This window comes from Panthera uncia (assembly GCF_023721935.1).
Source record: "Panthera uncia isolate 11264 chromosome A1 unlocalized genomic scaffold, Puncia_PCG_1.0 HiC_scaffold_17, whole genome shotgun sequence".
NCBI lineage: Eukaryota > Metazoa > Chordata > Mammalia > Carnivora > Felidae > Panthera > Panthera uncia.
The window spans coordinates 123,014,072-123,038,514 of record NW_026057577.1 but is presented as its reverse complement, the minus strand read 5'-3'; the positions used below and the strand labels follow the sequence as shown (position 1 = coordinate 123,038,514).

General features: G+C 37.0%; 1 protein-coding gene across 1 annotated transcript in view; it reads left to right on the top strand.

Moving 5' to 3' along the window:
• WDR70 (WD repeat domain 70) overlaps positions 1–24,443 on the top strand; it is a 298,973-nt gene that overhangs the window by 99,425 nt on the left and 175,105 nt on the right. Inside the window, exon 9 of the mRNA XM_049648141.1 lies at positions 10,832–10,908. Coding sequence (XP_049504098.1) covers positions 10,832–10,908 — 77 coding nt within the window. The remainder of the gene's footprint in view (positions 1–10,831; positions 10,909–24,443) is intronic.

Here is a 24,443-nt window from a genome sequence, read left to right as displayed (position 1 = left end):
TGCCAGTGGGGACACATGAAAATATGCAAAACGTATACTGTATAACAAAACCAGAGAGTAATAAGTGCTATGAAGAAGCAGATTAAGGGGATAGAAAGTAACGAGTGACTTCTTTAGATAGAGTACTCAGGAAGGTCTCTGAGGGATTGGCATTCAGGGTGAGGTCTGGATAAAGGATCCTCCAGGGAGCCAGGTACATTGGTATCTGAGGAGCCATGCAGAAAGAGGAACAGCAAATGCAAGGCCCTGAGGCAAGGTGCTTGTTATATCTTTTTCGACTCTTAGTTTTTAATCTTTCTGTGTCATTGTATTTCAAGTCAGATTCCTGAAATAAGTGTTAATTGATAGGTCTTGTGTTTTAATGTATGATGGTAATCATTGTCTTTTAATTGGTGTGTTTAGCTCATTTTAAGTTTAATGTAATTATTGGTAGGGTTGGATTTAGTTCTACCATTTTATTACTTTTGATTCTTTCTGTTCTTTGTTCAGTGCCTCATCTTTCCTAATTTCTTTTAAATTATCTGAGTATTTTTAGAATTCCATTTTTTTTAACTGTTGGATTTTAATTATGCTCTTTGTATAGTATTTTAAGTGGTGGTTCTAGGGAACTATAAAAATATATTAAATTATATATAATCTACTTAGAATTAATATTTTACCATATCAAGTGAAAAATAGAAATTGTGCAACCACATAGGCTCTTCCCCCAATCCTGATGTAGTTGTTGTACGTTCCGTTTTCATATGTTGAAAATCCTATCAGGCAATGATAATAATTTTTGTTCTCAACAAAAGTTAAAGGTGAAAAATATTGTTCTGTTTACTCAGGTATTTATCCTTTCTTTTGTTGTCCTTTCATTGCTTATATTCCAGTTTCTCTTTGTAATTATTTCCCTTTCACTTGAAGTAGTCTTTCTTTTTTAATTTTTAATGTTGAGATTGAATATATAAACCATAACATTTACTCATTTAGTTCGTTATGTTCAGTGGTTTTTAGTATATTCATGGAGTGTGCAGCCATCACCACAATCCATTTTAGAACATTTTGTCATCCCCAAAAGAAACTATTGGAGACAATAAAAAGATTAATATTTGTCAGGGGTAAGGGGCAAGGAGTGATGATTCGGCAGAGCACAGAAGATTTTTAAGACAATGAAACTAGTCTGGGGCGCCTGGGTGGCGCAGTCGGTTGAGCGTCCGACTTCAGCCAGGTCACGATCTCGCGGTCCGTGAGTTCGAGCCCCGCGTCGGGCTCTGGGTTGATGGCTCGGAGCCTGGAGCCTGTTTCCGATTCTGTGTCTCCCTCTCTCTCTCTGCCCCTCCCCCGTTCATGCTCTGTCTCTCTCTGTCCCAAAAATAAATAAAAAACAAGTTGAAAAAAAAAAAAAAAAAAAAAGAAACTAGTCTGTATGATAAGACAATGGAACTAGTCTGTATGATGTTATAATGATGGATATGTGTCAGTATAAATTGTCCAGATCCATAGAATGTACGAAATCAAGAGTGAACCTGAATATGAACTGTGACATTTGGGTGATAACGATGTGTCAGTGTAGGTTCATCAGTTGTAACAAATGTACTACTGTGATGGGGAATATTGATAATAGGGGAAAGCTATGCATGTGGGGGGGCAAGGGCTTTATGGAAAATCTCTGTGCCTTCCTCTCAATATTGCTGTGAACCTAAAACTGTCCTAAGAAGTAATCTATTAAAAATAAAATACTCCCTGTCCCTTAGCCAGCATCCCCAAGTCTACCACCCCTTGAAGCCTTGCACAACTACTAATCTACTAATCTGCTGTCTCTATAGATTTGGCATTTCTGGATATCAGAAAATGGAATCATACAATATGTGGCTCTTTCACTTAGCATGTTTTTGAAATTTATCCATGTTGTATCAATATTTAATTTCATTGCCAAATAATATTCGATTGTATGGATATACCACATTTATCTCTTCTCAAGTTGATGGACGTTTGTGCTGTTTCCACTTTTTTATTATTATGAATAATGCTTCTATGAACATTCATGTACAAGTTTTTGTGCAGAGGTATGCTGTCATTTCTCTTAGATGTATACCTAGGAGTGGAATTTTAGGGTCCTATGGTAACTCTGTGTTTAACATTTTGAGGGACTGCCAGACTGTTTTCCAAAGTGTCTATAACATTTTACCTACCCACCAGTAGTGTATGAGGGTTCCAGTTTTTCTACATCCTTGTCAACACTTGTGGTTTCTCATGTTGTTGTTGTTTAATAATCATCTTAGAGGGTGCGAAGTGGTATCTCTGTGGTCTGTGTTGAACATCTTTTTGTGTATATATTAGCCATTTGTAAATTTTCTTTAGAGAAATGTCTATTCAAATCCTGGCCCATTTTAAAATTGGGTTATATGTCTTTTTATTATTGAGTTCTAACAGTTTATATATTCTAGATATTTGTCCTTTATGAGATATATGATTTGCAAATATTTTCTCTCATTCTTTGGGTTGTCTTTTCATGTTCTCGATGGTGTCCTTTGAAGCACAGAAGTTTTAAATTTTGATGAAGCTCAATTTATTTTTTCCTTTGTTTTGTGCCTTTAGTGTCATTGCCTAACCCACAGTCATGGAGAATTATGCTTATGTTTTCTTCCAAGGGTTTTATAGTTTTAGCTCTTACATTTAGGTCTGTGATCCATTTAGAGTTAATTTTTGTGCATGGTATGAAGTAGGGGTCCAACTGTATAGTAAGTATTCTTGAAATAATAAAATAATTTTTGAATTTCTTAGCTACTCTTTGAATTTCCATATAAAATTTATGATCAATTTTCAATTTCTGTCACATTTCTTTTGGTGACAAGTTCTCTTAGTTTTCTTTCATCTTGCAATGTCTTTATTTCACCTTCATTCCCAAAGTACATTTTCTATACATTTAACTTGGCAGTATTTTTCTGTCAGCACTTTAAAAATGTTGGTCCACTGTCTTCTGGCCTTATTTTTGTTGAATAATTATGCAGTAATTCAAGTATTTGTTTTTCTTTATGTAATGTGTTGTTTTTTATATTTGCTTTTTGAAATTTTCCCCCTATTTCTCTTTTGGACTTTAATAGTTTATTATGTGTCAAGGCATAGGCTTTAAAACATTTATTTATTTATTTATTTATTTATTATTATTATTATTCTTATTTTTTGTTTTGTTCATCCTGTTTGGTATTCACTGAAGTTCTTGGATCTGTAAATTTACCTCCTTCACCATTTTTGGGAAATTTTTAGTTATTATTTCTTCAAATATTTGTCTGTACCTGACTGTCTTCTCCTAAGTCGTATGTAATACGAGTACTAAACTTTTTGATATTGTCTCAGCGCTTTCTGTGATTCTGCTCATTTTTTCCTGTTAGATTAAATTATTTCTATTAATCTGTCTTCAAGTTCATTGAGTCTTTCCTCTGACATATCCATTCTACTATTGGGCCCTTACAGTGAATTTTTTATTCCCATTATTTTATTTTTCAATATGACCAGGTTTCCATTTTAATAGTTTATTTTTCTTTGCTGGTCACTTTATATCTTTGCATTTGTTTCAGATATGTTTGCTTTCCTTTATGTATCATGGTCATAAACACCGATTTTAAGTCTTTTTCTTAAAATATTGATTGCAACATTTGGGTCATTTTGTGGTCGGCATCTTTTATCTTATTTCTTGGGAGCTGGTTAGATTTTCCTGGTTCTTTGTATGATTAATTTTGGGTTGTATCTTTCACATTTTGAATATTGTGTTCTGATATTCTGAGTCCTGTCCAAAACCTCTAGAGAATGGTGGGTTTTCATTTGTTTGTCTGTGAAGTTGCTTTTTTGGCTGAGGGTCAACCTGATTAGTTTTAGACTCTAAATCCTGACCTGCCTCCTGTGAGCTGTTTTTCCTTGCAGTATTAATTTTCAAGGCATCTGTATGTTATTCTGGTTTGCCCCATGTACATGTTATCCAGGGATCCATATGGACCCTGGCTGCTAGTCCATACCATGTTCGCTTCTCAATGCTTTTCTTAGGTTGATTCTGGTAGGTTTCACGCAGTACACCTCAGGAGTGAGTGCAGGACTTTTTGTACAGATTTAAAGGACATTTTTCTCCAGCTTTTTAAACCCTTTCACCCTATGATTTTCCCTTTACTGTCTTTCACGGGTTTCTGTTCTGATGTTCTTGCTGGAAAATCACTCTTATGCATTGTAGCAGTTCCCATACTGTAGCTTATGCCTCCTGGCAAAGCTGGACTGAGGTGAAAAATAAAAATTTCTCTAACCCACAGCAGCTGCTTTTTCTTTTTAAAAAAGTTTATTTATTTGAGAGTGGGGGAGGGACGGAGAGAGAGAGAGAGAGAGAGAGAGAGAGAGAGAGAGAGAGAGAATCCCAAGCAAGCTACTCACTGCAGTGCGGAGCCTGATATGGGGCTTGAACTCACAAACCGTGAGATCATGACCCGAGCCAAAACCAAGAGTCAGACACTTAACTGTCTGAGCCACTCAGGAGCCCCCACAGCAGCTGTTTCTCTGTGTTGGTGGGAAAAGGCAGTGTGGCTACCCATTGTTGGCATTTTCCCGAGGTAAAGCATAGAGTATCAGAAGGATTCTATTCTACATATGTTGGTAGGTGATCTGCTTTCTTGTTAATACTGGCCTACTAGAAAGCATGGAGTGTCAAAAGTGCTGCACAGCGGTTGCTGTCATTGTTGCTTCTGGTTCAGGGGAGGAGGCACCATGCCTCTTTGTTACTGGCTTTTTCCTGGTTTGGGTTAGGAGAGCCAGCAAGTATCTTCTATGAAGGGCTGCTCCTCTTACTGAGACAACAGTCGCTGTTTTGTTACTGGCACTCATCTGCTGTAATGACCTCACAGGGCCACTGCCGCTGGGTGGGAAGATGAGAAGTATCACCCCAGAGCCGGCACTTGGCTGGTGTGAAATGAAGAAAATCGATTCTTTAACCTGTTCGGACTACTTCCATTTCTGGTGCCAACACTGAGGAGAGACTTGGTAGCTTTGTTGCTTGTGCTTGGCTGGCATAGGGTAGGTCAGATCACAAGAACTTTGTTCCTCAGGCCTTTCACCCCCACTGCTACCCCTATGCCCTGGAGAGTGGAACCATTTTTTGGAACTTTGTTTGCTCTTGCTCTCAGTTGTTAGTTGTGGACTGCCCCAGAACCCAAGTCGGGAGACAGAGAAGGCAAAAATCATCCCCAGACTACTCCTTAGACCGAGTATCCCCCAGAATTCATATTTTGAAATTGTAACCCCAAGGTGATGGTATTAGAAGGTGGGGCTTTTGCAAGGTGATTAGGCCATGAAAGTGGAGCTGTCATGAATGAGATTAGTGCCCTATGAAAGTGTCCCAAGAAACCTTTCTTACCCCTTCACCATATGAGGTTATAGTAAAAGGATGGCCTCTGTGAACTAGGGAGTTCAGACACTAAATCTGCTGGCACCTTGATCTTCAACTTCCCAGTTTCCAGAACTGTGAGAAACAAATGTTTATTGTTCATAAGCCACTCAGTTTATGGTATTTTTGTTACAGTGGCCCAAATGAGCTAACAGGGAAAGATAGCACTCCCTTGTCCTTAAGTCACAGCTCAAGGGAATGTAATGGGCAGAGCTAGATTGCATTCCTGTGTCACATCTGTAAGGGAGGCTGGTAAAGATAGAGCCTGACTTTTCCACTTCTCTATGAGAGGTAGTCTCTGTCTTTTACCAAGAGTCATATTTTGGGGAATTTCCTAAACACAGAAGAGAGTTCATGTTCTTCATGGCCAGAGAGAGTGATGTGTTATTTATATAGTCACCCATTTACACAACAGTTGCTTGATTAATTCACAAACTTCGGCTTCATCTGTGGTTGCAGCCCAGATCCAGTTCTTTAGGGAAACCTGTTGTCTCTCTCTTTAAAATGTATCCCAAATCTTCTTACCTCTGAACACTTTACTGCTGTGCCCTAGTCCAAGCGACTGTCAGTGTTCAGATGAACCACATCACTGGCTTCCCAGGTGGCCCTCTTAATTCCTCTTTTGACTTTGCAACAAGCTTTTCTTCACAGAGCATCCAGGACATTTTTTTAAGTGTTTATTTTGATATCGTTTCAAATTAACAGAAAAGTTATAGGAATAGTACCTAGAACTTCCTTATACCCTTTTTTCAGATTCATCAGTTGTTCATATTTTGCCCCATTGCTTTATCTTCCCCCATCCCCTCCTCTCTTCCTTCCTCAGCTAACACAAACTCTGTCCTTCTCTTTCCATCCCCCACACTTATATACCCCCCTCACTCACACTCATACGTATTTGTGCATACATTAGAATTATGTGTGTGCGTTTAATATTCCCCGACTTTTGAAATAACTTGCAGACATCATGTTCCTTTACTCCTAAATTCTTCAGTGTGGTTTTCCTAATAATAATATGATCTTTTTACATAACTATGAATTTAACATTGATGAAATACTATTTAATCTGTAGTCCATGGTTATCTCAACAATCTCCTTTTTGATTATATTCCCACCAGTTTAGTAGCCATGGCTTTTGTCTCTTTTAATTGGGAATAGTTCTCTGCCTTTGTTAAAAGAAACTTTGGTATATTTGAAAACTATAAGCCATTTCTTTTGTAAATGTGTAGAAGTTGTAAATATGTAGCAAGAGATGTAGGATTTGATTTTGTCTGGTTTTCCTCATCATGAGAGTTTGAGTATGCATTTCTAGAAAGGCTGTCACAGAAACAATATTGGGTCCTTCTTGCGTCCTCATATCGCGAAGTACGTGCTACCTGTGCATCGCAGTGCTGGTGATGTTAATTTGGATGACTTGTTTCAGGTAGTGTAATAACAGATCTCTTCTCTACTATTTTCTCTTTGTAATTATTAAGCAGTTTCCAGGGAGATTTTGATAGCATGGAAATACCCTGTTCATTACCAGACTTTTCTCTGCTAGTTTTAGCATCCATTGATGATTCTTGCCTGGTCAATTATTACTGTGATGATTGTAAAATGGTGATTTTTCTATGGTAAGGAAGAGTTTTCTCTTACTTATTTATTAATATTCACCCAGGAGTTCTTAAGTTAGTAAATGCTTTTACTATTACTATTTTTTTTAAAATTTTTTTTAACGTTTATTTATTTTTGAGACAGAGAGAGACAGAGCATGAACGGGGGAGGGTCAGAGAGAGGGAGACAACAGAATCTGAAACAGGCCCCAGGCTCTGAGCTGTCAGCACAGAGCCCGACGTGGGGCTCGAACTCACGGACCGCGGGATCATGACTTGAGCTGAAGTCGGCCGCTTAACCGACTGAGCCACCCAGGCGCCCCTTACTATTACTATTTAATCTATTACTTTTGTTATTTATTTTGATGCTCTAATTGTTCCAGTGGAAGTCCCTTAACCTGCACTTTATTCTTTAATATATCCCCATCATTTTTGCACTTGCTTGTTTTTTGGTAAACCACATGTTCCATGTTCATGTTGTTTGAACAAGAATCAAACTTCTCTCCAAGGAGTCTGGTTTCCTCTTAAATGGAGAATGCAATTTAGAAACTAGAATATCTGTCCTAGGGTTGCTGGTTGTCATTCCTACTAGTCATTCTCAGCATACAAAGCTAGATAATAACTTACACACACACACCTATATTTGTATCTACCTGTTAGAAATCATGGGTTCATATTGATACCCATAATTTCAGTCAAAACCCATAGAGTTCTTTCTAGTCTTTCTTCTTTCCACTTTTGGAACTCCTTTCTCTAACAGCAGGAAAGGCGACTCTCATGGTCCTCAGCATATTTCCTCATTTGCTTAATTCTTCGTTGTAACGAAAGCAGTTTCAGAATTGTTAATGCATACCACTGCAAAAAAGAAACAAATATATTAACTAGAATTAAATATTTATTTATAGTTCTTTTGGTCTTAAAAAAAATTTTTTTTAATGTTTATTTATAATTGAGAGAGAGACATAGTGCACAAGCAGGGGTGGGATAGAGAGAGAGAGAGACAGAATATGAAGCAGGCTTCAGGCTCTGAGCTGTCAGCACAAAGCCTGACGGGGTCAGGGAGGGGGCTCGAACTCACAATCATGAGATCATGACCTGAGCCTGAGTTGGATGCTTAGCCAACTGAGCCATCCAGGCACCCCTATAGTTCTTTTGGTCTTTAGCCTGAGGGTATGTATTCATTTCCTAGGATTGCTGTAATAAATTACCACACAGTTAGTAGCTTAACAACAGAAATTCTTTCACATTTCTGGAGGCCAGAAGTCTTAGAATCAAGGTATTGACACAACCATGCTCCCTCTAGTGGCTCTAGGGGAATCCTTCCATGCTACTTCCAGCTTCTGGCGACTCCAGGTTTTCCCTGGCTTGTGGCAGCATAACTCCAGTCTCTGCCTTCATCTTCTCAGAGCTTTCTCCTCTTTGTGTCTTCTTCTCTTCTGACTCTTTAAGGTTACATTCCCAGCTTCCAGTGGTTAGGACGTGAGTATTTCTTTCTGGGGGCCACCATTTAACCCAGGACAGGGTATATAGTTACTTGAGTTATTACCTTCAGTTTATTCTTTCAGTGTTTTTATTGTTCACTTGAAATACAGTAGGGTTGATTTGTTTCTGTTTATATTGAATTTTAGGTTTCTCCCAGCCTTATTTATTTGTTTTTGAATATGCAAAACATCAGCAGTTTCAGAAATCTGATAATAAGTTAATAGATACAGAATTATAAATCGTGACTATTATTAAGGAAATGGACAGGTACATTGGAAGAGAACAACAGAATAGGCCATATGGATGCAGAGACAGAGCTAGGTCATACTTATTTGAATAAGTGGCATGTAAACTGAGATTGAAGGAATGGAAGCCAGTCATGTAAAAGTAAAGAGCTTTCCCACAAATGGAAAAGCATACGAGAAGGCCTTGATTCAGGGAACGAGCTGGTTGTATTAGAGGAAATGAAAGGAGGCCAGTGGATTCATGTCTGTTGGGGAAGAGGGAGGACAAAATAAGTGCAGTTGTAAAGAAAGCAAGAGACTGAACATGTGAGTAGTTGTAGACGATCTAAAGAGGTTGGGGAGCCAGTAGAGGACAATAACTAGTGGTGGTTTTAGAATGTTTTTATTTATTTACATAAAATACACAAGATGTTTTTATTTATTTTTAAAGTTTATTTATTCAGAGAGAGAAAGAGAGAGAGAGAAGGAGAGAATGTGAGCGTGAATGGGAGAGGGGCAGAGAAAGAGGGAGAGAATCCCAAGTAGGCTCTGTGCTTGGTGGCAAGCCCAACACAGGGCTCAGTCTCATGACTGTGAGATCATGACCTGAGCCAAAATCAAGAGTCAGATACTTAACCAACTGAACCAGCCAGGTGCCCCAGAGGTGTATTTTTAAAAGACTATATTGATTGCTAGGTGGAGCACATGACGCAGGAATAGAAGTGGAGAGACTAGTGACAGACCTGTTTACTGTGTAATAACTGAGATAATGTTGGCTTCTACAAGAGTGGTAGTAGGGAATAATGAGAAAAGTGGATAGATTTAAGGTGTATTTTGGGTTGAAGTGAGAGGACTCGCTAATGGATTGAATTTGGGTGGACAGAGAGAGGGTTTTAGGTTTATGGTTATTGTAGTATTTAAGGATGACCCCCACGTTTGTAGTTTTAGCAACTGGGGAAGAAGTTGATTGCAGATGAAGTGGGCAGTAAGAAACAGATTTCCCTAATGGACCTATTATTATGTTTGAAATGCCTAGGAGATGCAAATGGAAATGTCAAGTTGATAGTTAAATATGCAGTCTTAAATTCAGGAGAGGAAAGTGGAATCTCAGACTTCCCATCTGGTCCCATTACTTCAGTTCATGCTTCCCTACTGCACATCTGTGGTCCCTGTTCTACCCAGTAAACATAAGCAAATTGTCATGAGTTGGCCAGGTCCTGTTTGAGACGTTGTGAGCAACTTGGACTGTAGATGGTCTCTAGGTTTATATGTGGGTACTCCAGTTCCAATTCATTCTTTCCAGAGAGATACAGTTATTTTCCTTCTAAATCATTTAAAGATGTACATTTTGCTTCTTATAGCATAGTTTTATTTTCAACTCTTTCAGAATAAGAGATTTTTCCGTTATTAAGTATTAGGCTCTTTTCTGCCCCATCTGAACATACCGTATGAGGTCACTCTAGCTGACTTTGCACCTAGATGGGGAATGTGTGTGTATGTGTGTATTTATGTTTGATATGTACTCTCTGTGTGTCAGTTTGTTTACCAACATCACATTATTTTATTTACAGTATTTTAAAATTATGCTCTTAGAAGGGTTAATCTTGAATCATTTTAAAGATGTCTCTCCTTTTCTCACATATTTATTCTTACAGATGTATGGTTGAATCAAGATTGTGGACACATTTTTAAGAAGTGTAAATTTTTTTCCCTTAACCTCTTGCTTTTGCCTTGATTATTTGCAAATACTTTTTTTTTTCTTCTTTTCCATTGAGAAAAGAGTCTTTAAAGAAGGGCCTATCTCCCTCTTATTACGGTTTTTCCATTTACATCTCTCCTAAAGAGAGACTCTCAGTTTCTTCTCTATTTCCTTACTTATTAAGCACCTGTTCTGTATAAGCACTGTGTTAATTTCTGGGCAGGAGAATTATATGGAGAATTAAACAAAATGAAATAAACAAAGCATATTATGAAATAAAATTGGCGTAGCATACCATGTTTATAATTAAAATAGTGTGGTCTTGGGAGGACTAAAAAGTTTAACTTTAAAGCATGACATATCAGTTTCTGGTCATTTTATTTATTTTTAAATCTTTTTAAATATCTTTTTTCCTGTATTTTTATTTTTTAAGGGTCATACAGCAATGCTTCATACTGGCTCATGGCATCCCAAAATAAAGGGAGAATTTATGACTTGCTCAAATGATGCGTGAGTACTATTGATAATTCACCTAATACATTAATATCTTTCAGTATTTTCTTTAATATTTGTATTGTTACATGCTGGCCAGTAAAGTAGGAAATAGAGTGTTAGGAATCCTGATGTTTACATATTCTTTTTTCTTTTTTTTAAGTTTTTACTTTTATTCCATCATCATATAGTGTAATATTACTTTCTTTAAATTTTTTTAATGTTTATTATTTTGAGAGAGAGAGACAGAGCATGAGTGGCGGAGGGGAAGAGAGAGAGTGAGACACAGAATCTGAAGCAGGCTGCAGACTCTGAGCTGTCAGCACAGAGCCCAAGTTTCATTTGTACAATATAGTGATTCTGCATTTCCATACAACACCTGGTACTCATCACATAAGTACACTCCTTGATCCCCATCACCTATTTCACCCATCCTCCCACCCACCTCCCCTCTGGCAACCATTAGTTTTGTTCTCTATAGTTAAGTGTCTGTTTCATGGTTTGTCGTTCTCTCTTTTTTTTATTCCTTTGCTCATTTGTTTTATTTCTTAAATTCCACATGTGAGTGAAATTATATGGTATTTGTGTTTCTCTCTCTGGCTTATTTTACTTATCATAATACTCTATAGCTCCATTCAGGTTGTTGGAAATGCCAAGATTTCATACTTTTTCATTGCTGAATAATATTCCATTGTGTGTGTGTGTGTGTGTGTGTGTGTGTGTGTGTGTGTACACATACACATTACATCTTCCTTGTCCTCCTCCCCCCCCCCCCCCCCCCCCCCACGCACACACATCTAGGGTTAGGGTTTAGGATAGGGTTAGGGAAAGGGTGAGGATATGTGCCTTATATCCTGCAGTTCAGAGACCTCTCCAGAGAATGAAACCCTAGACTTCTGCTTGGGCGTGATTAGACATGGCATACATACACCAACAATAGCCAAATTATGGAAAGAGCCCAAATGTCCATTGACTAATGAATGGATGAAGATGATGTGGTATATATATTAATGGAATATTACTCAGCCATAAAAAAGAATGGGATCTTGCCATTTGCAGCGACTTGGATGGAGCTGGAAAGTATTATGCTAAGCAAAGTAAGTCAGTCAGAGAAAGACAAATACACACATGATTTCACTCATGTGAAATTTAAGAAACTAAACAGATGAACCAGGGGAAGAAAGACAAGAAAACCAGAAAACAGACCCTTAACTATAGACAACAAACTGAGAGGGGAGGGTGGTGGGGAGGGATAGGGAATTGGCTGAATGGATGATAGGTATTAAGGCAGGTACTTGTGATGAGCACTGGGTGTTATATGTAAGTGATGAATCACTAAATTCTACACCTGAAACTAATATAATGGTGTATTTTAACTAACTGGAATTTAAATAAAAACTTGAAAAAAAGTACATATTCTTGTTCTTAACTTTTATAGTATAAGGTTTGTTTAAATAAATAAAACTATGAAAATGAGAGTTGGCATAAATTCCAGTACAGTTTATTAGGGTGCTCAATGGATCAGACTCATGCTATTAAGTGGACTCAAATGACTTTGAAGTTGTGACTAATAACTTATTAGTTTTTATAATAAAGATTGATTTCTGAGTCTAATAGCTAATACAAGTTTATTGTTTAAATTATTATTTTTTGGAAGTAATAACTGAAAAAATTGATTAAGTAGTTATTAAGATTCTTTTGTATTGTATCTGTTGGCCTAGAACTCAAGAATATTATAGGAAATATTTGAGCAGCTTTTCCCTATATTATTAAATTGTATGATTAATTTTTAGTATTAAGAGTAGTTCACAAGAATGCACTGTAGGTAATGTTATGGAGAAATTGCAATGGAAAATTTTATAAATTAAAAAATATAGATGGTGTTATTTAGGTGAAACGTCTTTTAGATAAAATATATTTTGTTTTTAGGCTATTTTGTCTTTCATCTTTACTTTCTGTTATTTATATTTTGCCTCATTTACCTTCAAAATTGCTATTGACATTTTTGGATAGTTTGTGTATTCTGGAATTAATCTTTAGAGTAACAGACAAAAGGTATAATTTTACTCCCATAGCACAATTTAAAAATTAATTTGATCTGAAAGGAACTAAAATTTGGGAATCTATACAGAATATGACTGAAACAGGATAAGACAATTTGATTAAAATTTCTGGTAAATAGACCTATGTAGTTCTAACTTGTTTTTTTTCTTTGTCTTGTTATCTTTCCAAAACTTAAATTATGTATGTTTAAAGTGACATTCCTAATTTTAGCAAATCAATTTTCTGATTTCTTTGGGAATTTAGCAGCTAATCTAAATTAATAGTATCTCATGACCAGGTAAGGCTTATTCTAGAAATGCAAGAATTTTTTACAATTAAGAAATTTTACCATCAAGAAATTTTTAAGATAATTCGTTAACAAATGAAAAATTACAAATCACATGATATTATTATATGATAACATTGACATTTGATAAAATTTAGTCGTCTTTCCCAGTATAAGTTCTTTAAAAAAAAAATTTTTTTTTAATGTTTATTTTTGAGAGAAAGAGAATGTGAGCGGGGGAGGGACAGAGAGAGAGGGAGACACAGAATCCAAAGCAGACTCCAGACCCCTGAGCTGTCAGCACAGAGCCCGACGCAGGGCTCAAACCCACAAACTGTGAGATTATGACCTGAGCCGAAGTCAGACACATAATGGATTGAGCCACCCAGATGCCCCCCCCCCCCCCCCCCCAGTAAAAGTTCTAAGTAAAATAGGAATAGGAAGAAATTAATAAAACTCTTAAAAAAATTATTTACCAAAATTTAAAGTAAATATTGTATTATATATTTAAGTACTGAAGCTATTTGTATTTAATAAGAAGACAAGGATGCCCACAACTATATAGAGGCTTTATGCAGTATAGATTTTTTTAAATTTTATTTTTTAAAATTTATATCCAAATTAGCATATAGTGCAACAATGATTTCAGGAGTAGATTCCCCTTACCCATTTAGCTCATCATCCCTCCCACACCACCTCTAGTAACCCTCTGTTTGTTCTCCATATTTAAGAGTCTCTTATGCTTTGTCCTTCTCCCTGTTTTTATATTATTTTTGTTTCCCTTCCCTTCTGTTCATCTGTTTTGTCTCTTAAAGTCCTCATATGAGTGAAGTCATATGATATTTGTCTTTCTCTGATTAATTTCACTTAGCATATAGTACCTTCCAGTTCCATCCATGTAGTTGCAAATGGCAAGATTTCATTCTTTTTGATTGCCGAGCAATACCCCACTGTATATATACCACATCTTCTTTATCCATTTATCCACTGATGGACATTTGGGCTCTTTCCATACTTTGGCTATTGTTGATAGTGCTGCTATAAACATTGGGGTGCATGTGTCCCTTTGAAACAGCACACCTGTATCCCTTGGATAAATGCCTCGTAGTGCAATTGCTGGGTCATAGGATAGTTCTATTTTTAGTTTTTTGAGGAACCTCCATACTGTTTTCCAGAGTGGCTGCACCAGCTTTATGCAGTATAGATTTAAAGACTTTATATAGTGTAGTAATATAAGGAAATAAATACATTAATATATGAGTCAGAAGAAAACATTCTATTAAAGCACAGAGGGGGGCGCCTGGGTGGCTCAGTCAGTTAAGCGGCCGACTTCGGCTCAGGTCATGATCTCGCAGTCTGTGAGTTTGAGCCCTGCCTCGGGCTCTGTGCTGACCGCTCAGAGCCTGGAGCCTGTTTCTGATTCTGTGTCTCCCTCTCTCTCTGACCCTCCCCCGTTCATGCTCTGTCTCTTTCTGTCTCAAAAATAAATAAATGTTAAAAAAAGAAATTAAAAAGCACAGAGGAACCAGGTAATTTTGGTTAAAAGCTTCAATGAATAAAGCAATTGGAAAAAAAACTTGTTCTCTAAACTAGTAAGGATCAGGCTAAATGGTCGGCTCTCATAGTTGGCTAACACAGTAACTTTATGAACTCTGCAGAAGCTTTTCCCAAATTGATTTCCAAGATATGTAAATTAGTAAAGAAAGGCATTCCATGGTCAAATAAGTTTGAGAAACTTTGAACATTATATTTCCAGGCCAGCGATCTACAATAAACATTTAAATACTTTTGTATAGGGGTACCTGGGTGGCTTAGTCGGTTAAGCATCCAACTCTTGATTTTGGCTCAGGTCATGATCTCATGGTTCATGAGATGGAACCCCATGTCAGGTTCTGTGCAGGCACACAAGTGCTCTGTCTCTCTCAAAATAGATAAACTTAGAAAAAGATAAATAGTTTTATATAGAATTTATAGAAACCTATTTAACTTTGTTAATGCTCTAAACAATGGTTTGGATAAAGTTCTAAGTCATGACACTTTATTGGGCATAAAATGTAGTTTTTCCCATTCCTTGCAAGAGCAATTCTTTAATTCCCTGCTCAAACCACCGACATACTAGTATATTGTACCTTTGAAAATATGCTCCAGTTTCTTTTTACACTGTACAGATGAGCTTTTTTTGTCCATACTTTTGTATGAAGATCAGTTGGCTTTAACCATAGACCCCAATTATACATATTCTTTACCACCTTAAAAAAAAAAATCTACCACTAATAAATTCAGATGGTTTGCAGCTTGACTTTTTCTTGACCTTTGACTTTGAGGGTAGTAATTAGTAATAGGCTGTGCTGTGAGAGATCAGCCCAGATGCCTAGTTAAATCAGCAAATACAGTGTGCTCACTATGTGGCAGGTACTCCTGTGTGTGATATAAGTCTCTGCCTTCATGATGCTTACATTTAAGTAGAGGTGAGTGCTTGGAGACAGACAAGGTACAGATACAGTAGTAAATTAATATAGTTTTATGTAGTAATAAGTATTGAGAATAAAATAAAGTAAAGCAGAAGGGTAGAAAGTAGAAGTGTCTTCTGTATGTAGAGTAGGCAGAGAAGGCCTCAGAGGAGGTCACCTTTTTTTTTTCAACGTTTTTTTTTTTTTTTTTTTTTAATTTATTTTTGGGACAGAGAGAGACAGAGCATGAACGGGGGAGGGGCAGAGAGAGAGGGAGACACAGAATTGGAAACAGGCTCCAGGCTCCGAGCCATCAGCCCAGAGCCTGACGCGGGGCTCAAACTCACGGACCGCGAGATCGTGACCTGGCTGAAGTCGGACGCTTAACCGACTGCGCCACCCAGGCGCCCCAGAGGAGGTCACCTTTTAATGTTTATTTGTTCTTGAGAGAGAGAGAGACAGAGAGTGAACAGGGGAGAGACAGAGAGAGAGAGGGAGACACAGAATCCAAAGCAGGCTTCAGGCTCTGAGTTGTCTGCACAGAGCCTGTTGTGGGGCTCGAACCCAGGAACTGCAAGGTCATGACCTGAACTGAAGTCGGCTGCTTAACCCACTGAGCCACCCAGGCACCCTGAGGAGGTGACCTTTTAGTTGAGACTTATACCATGCACAGGAGGTAGCTCTAGCAGAGAGAACCTTCCAGGCCAAAGTGGCAGCATAATTCAAGACCTTAAGAAGGGAATGTATTAAGACATATTGGAAGGGTGGAAAATCTGGTTTTGTTGATAGGAAAGGTAGGAATGACAGGAAGTGAATTTGAAGAAGAAAGCAGGGACTAGATCATATAAGGTATTGTAGTCTAAGGTATAAAGGGTTAGGATTTTAATGTAATTATAAGGCCAGCCAATAAAGAGTCCTATGATTTTGATTTTCATAGGAATGTTCACTCTACAGGGTGTTAAAATTTTCCAGTGATCTCAACTATAATAAAGGCCATGAATGGAAAACCCACAGTGAATATCCTACTCAATAGGGAAAAACAGAGCTTTCCCTGTAAGGTCAGGAACAAGACAAGGATGTCTACTTTCACCACTTTTATTCATCATAGTACTGAAAATCCTAGCCACAGCAGTCAAACAAACAGAGAGCATCCAAATTGGAAATGAAGAAGTAAAACTTGCAATTTTTGCAGATGACATGATACTATATATAGAAAATCCTAAAGACTCCACCAAAAAACTACTAGAACCGATAAATTAATTCATTAAGGTTACAGGATATAAAATCAATGCATAGAGAAATCTGTTGCATTTTTATATAGTAATAATGAAGCAACAGAAAGAGAAATTAAGAAAATAATCCTATTTACAATTATACCAAAATAATAAAATACCTAGGAATACACTTAACCAAAGAGGTGAAAGCCCTATATTCTTTAAAATTATAAAACATTGTTGAAAGAAATTAAAGATGACACAAACAAATGGAAACCGACATTCCACGCTCACAGATTGGAAAAACATATATAGTTAAAATGTTGAGTCCACCCAAAGCAATCCACACATTTAATGTAATCTCTGTCAAAATACCAACAACAGTTTTCACAGAACTGTAACAAATAATCCTAAAATTTATATAGAAGCACAAAAGACCCTGAAGAGCAAAAACAGTCTTGAAAAAGAAAAGCAAAGCTGGAGACATCACAATGCTAGACTTCAAGTTAGATTACAAAGCGGTAGTCATCAAAAACTGTTTAGCAGCACAAAAATAGACACATAGATCAATGGAACAGAATAGAAAACTCAGGAATAAACCCACAAGTATATGGTCAATTAATCTTTGACAAAGCAGGAAAGAATATGCAATGGGAAAAAGTCGCTTCAACAAATGGTGTTGGGAAAATTGGACAGCAACATGCAAAAGAATGAAACTGGACCACTTTCTTATACCATACACAAAAGTAAACTTAAAACAGATTAAAGACTTAAATGTGAGACCTAAAACCATAAAAGTCCTAGAAGAGAGCACAGGCAGAAATGTCTCTGACATCAACCCTAGCAATGTTTTTCTAGGTAGGTCTCCTGAGGCAAAGAAAACTACATCAAGACAAAACTTCTGCACAGTGAAGGAAACAATCAACAAAACTAAAAGACAACCTATTGAATAGGAGAAGATACTTGCAAATGACTTATTCAATAAAGGGTTAGTATCCAAAATATATAAAAAATTTATATAATTCAACACCTAAAAAAAGAATAATCCAATAAAAATAGAAGACATGAACAGATATTTCTCCAAAGAAGACATCCAGATGACCAATGGACACATGAAAAGATGTTCAACATCACTCATCATCAGGGAAATGCAAATCAAAGCCACACTGAAATACCAGCTTACATCTGTCAGAATAACTAGAATCAAAAAGACAAGAAGTAACAAGGCCAGGATGTGGAGGAAAAGGAACCCTTGTGCACTCTTGGTGGGAATGGAAACTGGTGCAGCCACTCGGGAAAGCAGTATGGACTTTCCTCAGAAAGTTAAAAATACAACTATTTTGTGGTCCGGTAATTGCACTACTGGCTATTTATCCCCAAAATACAAAAAACTAACTCAAAGGGATATGTGTACTTCTATTTTTATAGCATTGTTATTTATAATAGCCAAATTATGGAAGCAGCCCAAGTGTCCCTTGATAGATGAATAAAGAATATGTACAATAGAATATATGTACAATGTGTACAATAGAATATTATTGAGCCATAAAAAAGAATGCGGTCTTGCCATTTGCAGTGATGTAGATGGAGCAAAAGCGTTATACTGCTAAGCAAAATAAGCCAGTCAGAGAAAGAGAAATGCAATATGATTTCACTCATATGTAGAATTTAAGAAACAAACAAACAAAAAATGACCAAAGGCCAAAAAAAAAAAAAAAAAAAAAAAAAAAGACAAATCAATGGACTTTTCCCTTGTATTCTTTTTTTATTAGGTATTGGAACCAGGATTACACTGGTCTCCTAAATAAGGCAGCTTTCCCTCTTTTTCTATTACCTGGCATCTATGCCCAAGTTCATAAACATGGCCATAAACAAAAACCTTATGGAACTGTCAAGGTCATCCAACAAGTTGAATTAAAGTCCACACCCAGAGTTCTAACATAGAAAGTATTTTAGAAGATTTATTTTATTTTTGACTACAGTTTCTCATATTTTTTTGTAAAAAATATATATTTAATAAATTTAGAATAAATATTAGAAGTAAGCAGGAGGAATTTAGAAGAAAATACTTTGATCAAAAAATTTCAGGAAAGTATCTGTGATGTTATATTAAGTGCTAATACTATTATACTTCAGTGTAATTGTCAGACCAGTATTTTACCTTGTAACACTAGAGGATATTCTAAATAGGTTTTAGGAATAAAAAGAATAACCATGATATATTGGTTACTTTCCAACACAATGAAAAAATACATAGATTATTAGGAACAATTAACATCTGATCAGGCATCATCCGAATTCTTAGGTCTGATACTATGAAGTTCATCCTGGATTAAGAAATATTCCTGTGGTTCAGGAGTTAGTTCAGTTATGGCCTTTGGGCAAAATCTGACTATAGTTTTTGTGTGTCTCATAGCTCAGAGATGCTACTCTGCTTTTCATAGCTTTACCTCATTCTCTTCTTTGTTGGTGAGGGTTGACAGAGAGGCAAACATCAACTGTACATCCTATAAACTATTTTCTTGGAGACTTTATTAGGGGTTATTTAGGATTTAAAGTAGGATCATTTCATCAGACTTCATCGAGCTCATTGTAGTAATATCCTCTTCTTCGTCTTTCTCTTCTTCCCTAGTCTCCTTCTATCTCACCCTCTTTACCCTCATTTTGGGCAGCTGGAAAATAATGTATTTTGGATAATACGACCGTGGTGTAGATAGCTTCTGGATGAAAGTTATTCATCTCAGCATTTCCTCTGTTATCATAGTGTTATGTATTTAGTACTAATTAACACGTGTTTGTCAGGTTATTGTTATCAAGTAGTGTAGGAGTAGAGAGGGAATTCTTTCCAGATCAAAACCAGCCTTTCTTGTAAGCCACACATATTATGAATAAATTTAGATACATTAGGAGTGAAGTGCTATCCCACAGATAGCATTTGTGGGAAACTATTCCCTTGGAGGTGAAGGTGGTGCTCACTATTTTGTTCTGGCCTCCTGTATGCCCAGTTAAATTATGATGTTAACTTTGAGTATGAGTTGGAGATGCTAGTACCTTAAACTTTTGATCTTATGCATTTCAATATTAAACACAAACCTGAGATAAGGCCAATTTAGGAATGAAATGAGGAGGAAGAGGGTAATATGGAAATCTTCTGGGTTTTCCCAAATTTATCAGAATGAAGCATAGATAATAAGGCAGAGCTCACTACATTACACTTGGAAGTAAATGTTAATGAAAACCAGATGGTACTGAAGATAAAAATGCTTACTTATCCAGAGGAAGTCAATTCTACTTGTGAATTTATATGATCTGATATGGAGTCACTTTATAATTTGTAGTGCACAGAGTGAGAGTACAAGTGATACTACACTAGTGTAATCTGAATCCTTGGTGTGGAATTTGTACAGAGCAGAGTCCAGCTCAGCACAGGCTCTGCCCATAGGCACTGCTGAGTGAATCAGTTGCTTCCATTATATACCTGGAGGGTTTTCTATTGCTTACTCAGGAATTTGTATCTCAGAGGAATTTGTTCATATCTATTATAACTACTCCTGCCTCTATATGCAGTTAACAATGAGGAAAAAGCAGGAAAATAATGAAATGCACAAACATTTCACAGTGAGTGGCTGCAGAAAAATAGACAGCGTTAGGTAAGAGTAGCTGGGGAGGTGACAAAACTTCACAACATAATATCTCCTTCTAAAGTCAGGGGAGGGAGGACATATGGAAGAATAGTTAGGCAGTGGTAGGGACCGTGCTAATTTAAAAAAACAAAACAAGATGGGCACAGAGAAAGTGGGTTTAGGCTGGAGTTAAATAGGAGGAACTGGTGGATGTCACAAAATAGCCACAAGATCCATTTGTAAACACTTGTGAAAAATGACTCCCAAGTACTGAATGAATTTTTGAGGGCTAGAATTCTGCAATAGCTAGCAGAATTAAGAACCAGAGACTTCAAAAAGAAAAAAAAAAAAAAGCAGAGTAAGACCAATATTTACTCCAGAGTGCAGTAGTCTGAGGAAAGTCAGGCTGCTCATGTAGTATTAAATATGCCCACTAGCAATGGCTCAGGTGGGTACAGGGAGCATAGAAGAAGAGTTGCTAATGCCACTTGCTTGTAAGAATCAGGGAAAGCTTTATACTGGAATTTGTAATCTGTGGGCAGTAGTCTCCCTTATCCAAGGGGGATATATTTCCCAAGACCCACAGTGGATGCCTGAAACCATGGATGCTACTAAGTCCTTCATGTACTATGTTTTTCCTGTACATAATTAACTATGATGAAGCTTAATCTATAAAAAAGACACAGTAAGAGATTAGCAACAGTAATGAATAATAAAATAGAAAAATTACAATATACTGTAATGAAAGTTATGTGAGGGGCACCTGGGTGAGTCAGTTGGTTAAGCATCCGACTCTTGATTTCAGCTCAGGTCACATGATCTCATGGTTCATGAGTTTGAGCCCTGCATCAGGCTCTCCATTGACCGTGCAAAGCCTGCTTGGGATTCTCTCTTTCTCCCTCTATGTCCCTTCCTTCCCTCAAAGTAAATAAATAAACTTTAAAAAATACATTAAAAAAAGTTATGTGAATGTGCTCTCTCTCTCTCTCTCTCTCTCTCTCTCTCTCAAAATATCTTACTGTACTGTACTCACCCTTCTTGTGATGATGCAAGATGGTAAAATGCCTACACGATAAGATGATATGAGGTTTCTGACATAGGCATTGTGCTATGTGCATTAGGCTGCTATTGACCTTCTGATACGTTAGAAGGAGGATCATTTTCTTTTGGACCAGGTTGATCACGAGTAACTGAACCACGGAAAGTGAAACCGTAGATAAGGAAGGGACTCCTGTATTGATATACATTTCTTTTGTGGAAAAGTAGGGAAGTGGTAGAAGGAGGAGGTGGACTTAGAGAAGAATATAGGGAAATGTTAATTTGGGCCCTCAAGGGTGTTAGCATATAGATCATGCAAAATATGTAGTGAACCATGGTTAGGTGATTTTGTCTATAAACAAAAGACATAACTCATATTAGGGTTTATTTTGTACACTGTGAAATGAGTATTTAGAGACTTTAAAATCTAGTCCATTTAGTTTTCTTTTGAGCAACTGAATATTATGAAATGTGAATGTCATGAAAGGATAAAGTTAGGGGGATGCTCTAAATTAAAGGATTTATGGCAAGCATAGAAACCATTTAATTTGCGAACCTTGGTTTGATCTTATTTCTTCTTATAAGAGGAGGAAAGGAAAAGGAGGGAGGGAAGGAAGGGCAAAAAAAAAAAAAAAAAAAAAAAAAAAGCAATAAAGAGACAATTTGGGGGATAATTAGAGAAATTTGGCTATCAGGTGATATGACATTAAAAAAATGGCCACAATTTGTCATCTTTCCTACAACCATGCTCTTTGCAATGTGACTTTGCAGGTACTCCCATTAAGTAAGACTCCATTAAGAGATGGAGTCTATTTCCCCACCTCAGGAATATGGGCTGATTCACAGAATGTGACAAAAATGATAGTGTGCCATTTCTGAGCATAGGCTTCTGAAGAGTTTTTGTGTCTTCCATTTTCTTGGAGCCATGGCATTGCCATCTGATCAAGCTCTGGCTAACCTGCTGGAGGGTGAAAGATCTGGTGAAGGAGAGTTCAGTTTTCCCAGTTGAGGCCATCCTAGCTTATAGTCTGCCAACCCCCAAACTTGTGAGAGACTCAAAGGTGGATCAGCAGAACTGACTACAGACACATGAATTAACTGAACTAGGACAGAGCCACCCAGCTAGAACAGAATCACCCACCTGACTGGACTCATAAACATTAGTGTATGTCTGTTGTTTTAAGCCATTAAAATTTGGAAATGTTTTGTTATGCATCAGCTGTTTACTGATACAGATATTATTGAATTATGTAGAATCATGGTTATACAGAAGAATGTCTTTGTTCTTACAAGACACCAGCTGATGAATTTAGGTGTGAAATATGTGATAATGTGACTTACTTCAAAATGGTATAACAAAAATAACGTATGTCGATGTGCATGGTGTGTGTGTGTGTATACATTTATGGAAAATGTGTGTGTGGGTATACATCTTTGGAAAGTGAGAGATTAAGAATGCAGATGTGACAGAATGTTATGGTATATGGTGTCCATTGGAAAGGGTATATGGTGTTTATTGTACTGCTCTTTTAACTTGTTTGCAGCTTTGAAGCTTTTCAAAATAAAAGTTAGGAGGATCTTCTTAATAGTGGCTTATTTGGATGTCATCCTGTTAGAAGGTGGAGAAGGGACAGTAAAATGTCCTCCAGACTGAGAAAGCACTTGGAGACTGAAAAACAAAGCAAGTCACTTCATATCATTTACATGGAGATTTATTTAGGGTAACTTACTGACAGGGGATCAGGTGGATAGCAATCCAGTTGCTGCACAGCTATTCTCTGAAAGTCTGGACCTTAATCCACAGATTTTATAGTGTTGTGGTGAGGTCAAAGGGTAGTTATCTAAAGTGGCACCATTTGTGTGCTAGAGGGGAGTGAGGGGAAGAAACTATGTTATCTCTACTAGTTATCTAAATGACTTTAGGGAAGATCAGAACAAGCCTTCCTGAATTCCAGCCAGGGTACCCATTAAACTTCCATGGACCCTGGGACACAAAGGGCCAAAGATGGAGTCAGTATTGTCAGCACTTCTACACATCCATTCCATTCCCACCTTTTTTTTCTCTATAAGTTGAATGTAAGGTACAGTATAAAGGGTCATGATTATAGTGAGTTGCATTCTACTTTGATCCAGTTTTTTCTTGGATAGTTTTTCAGTGTATCTTAAGTTTCTACATGTCAGTGCTGACTTAGATGGTGAGAACCTAGTATTCAGGGATTGTCTGCATTGGATTATAGGTAGCAGGATTTCCTAAATGTGTTCCTGGGAATGCTACTACCTGTAAGGTGTCCATGGAGAAAGGGTTTAAGGAACCCTTGGAGAATTACAGTGCCTACAACTATAATGTTAAAGATCCTGAGAACTATATTTAAAAAAGAGCTATCATTTTGTAGACATACTGAAACAACTCCATCTTTCTCCCTCTGCCAATAGCACTGTTACACTCTGGGGTTTGGCATTCCCAGGAGTGTACTTTGGGAAATGAAGATTGCCCCTAGTTAATGCTTTTCATGGTGGAATTCAGTACATTATAAACATTTTTTATTTGGTGACAGTTTATAAAGATGAATTATATCAATTAAAACTTTTGGCAGATTTTGGGATGGCATAATAGAAAGAGCATGCAATTTCCAGACCCAGAGCACTTGGGTACTCTACCCTTTGTCATGACCTTGGGTTGGTAATTCACCATTGAAACTCAGATTCCTATAAAATGGGGTCATAATTGATTCACAAGATTATAATCTGGATATAACGTGTAAATCCTTGTGTTTAGTTGGTGTTCATGTGTAGGACTAGCCTTGGAATCATTTGAATTGGATTGAAGATTGTATGATTTTCAGTCTTTAGTTTTTCTTTTTTTTTTTCAGATTTCTTTCTTGATCCTTTTTTTTTTGTT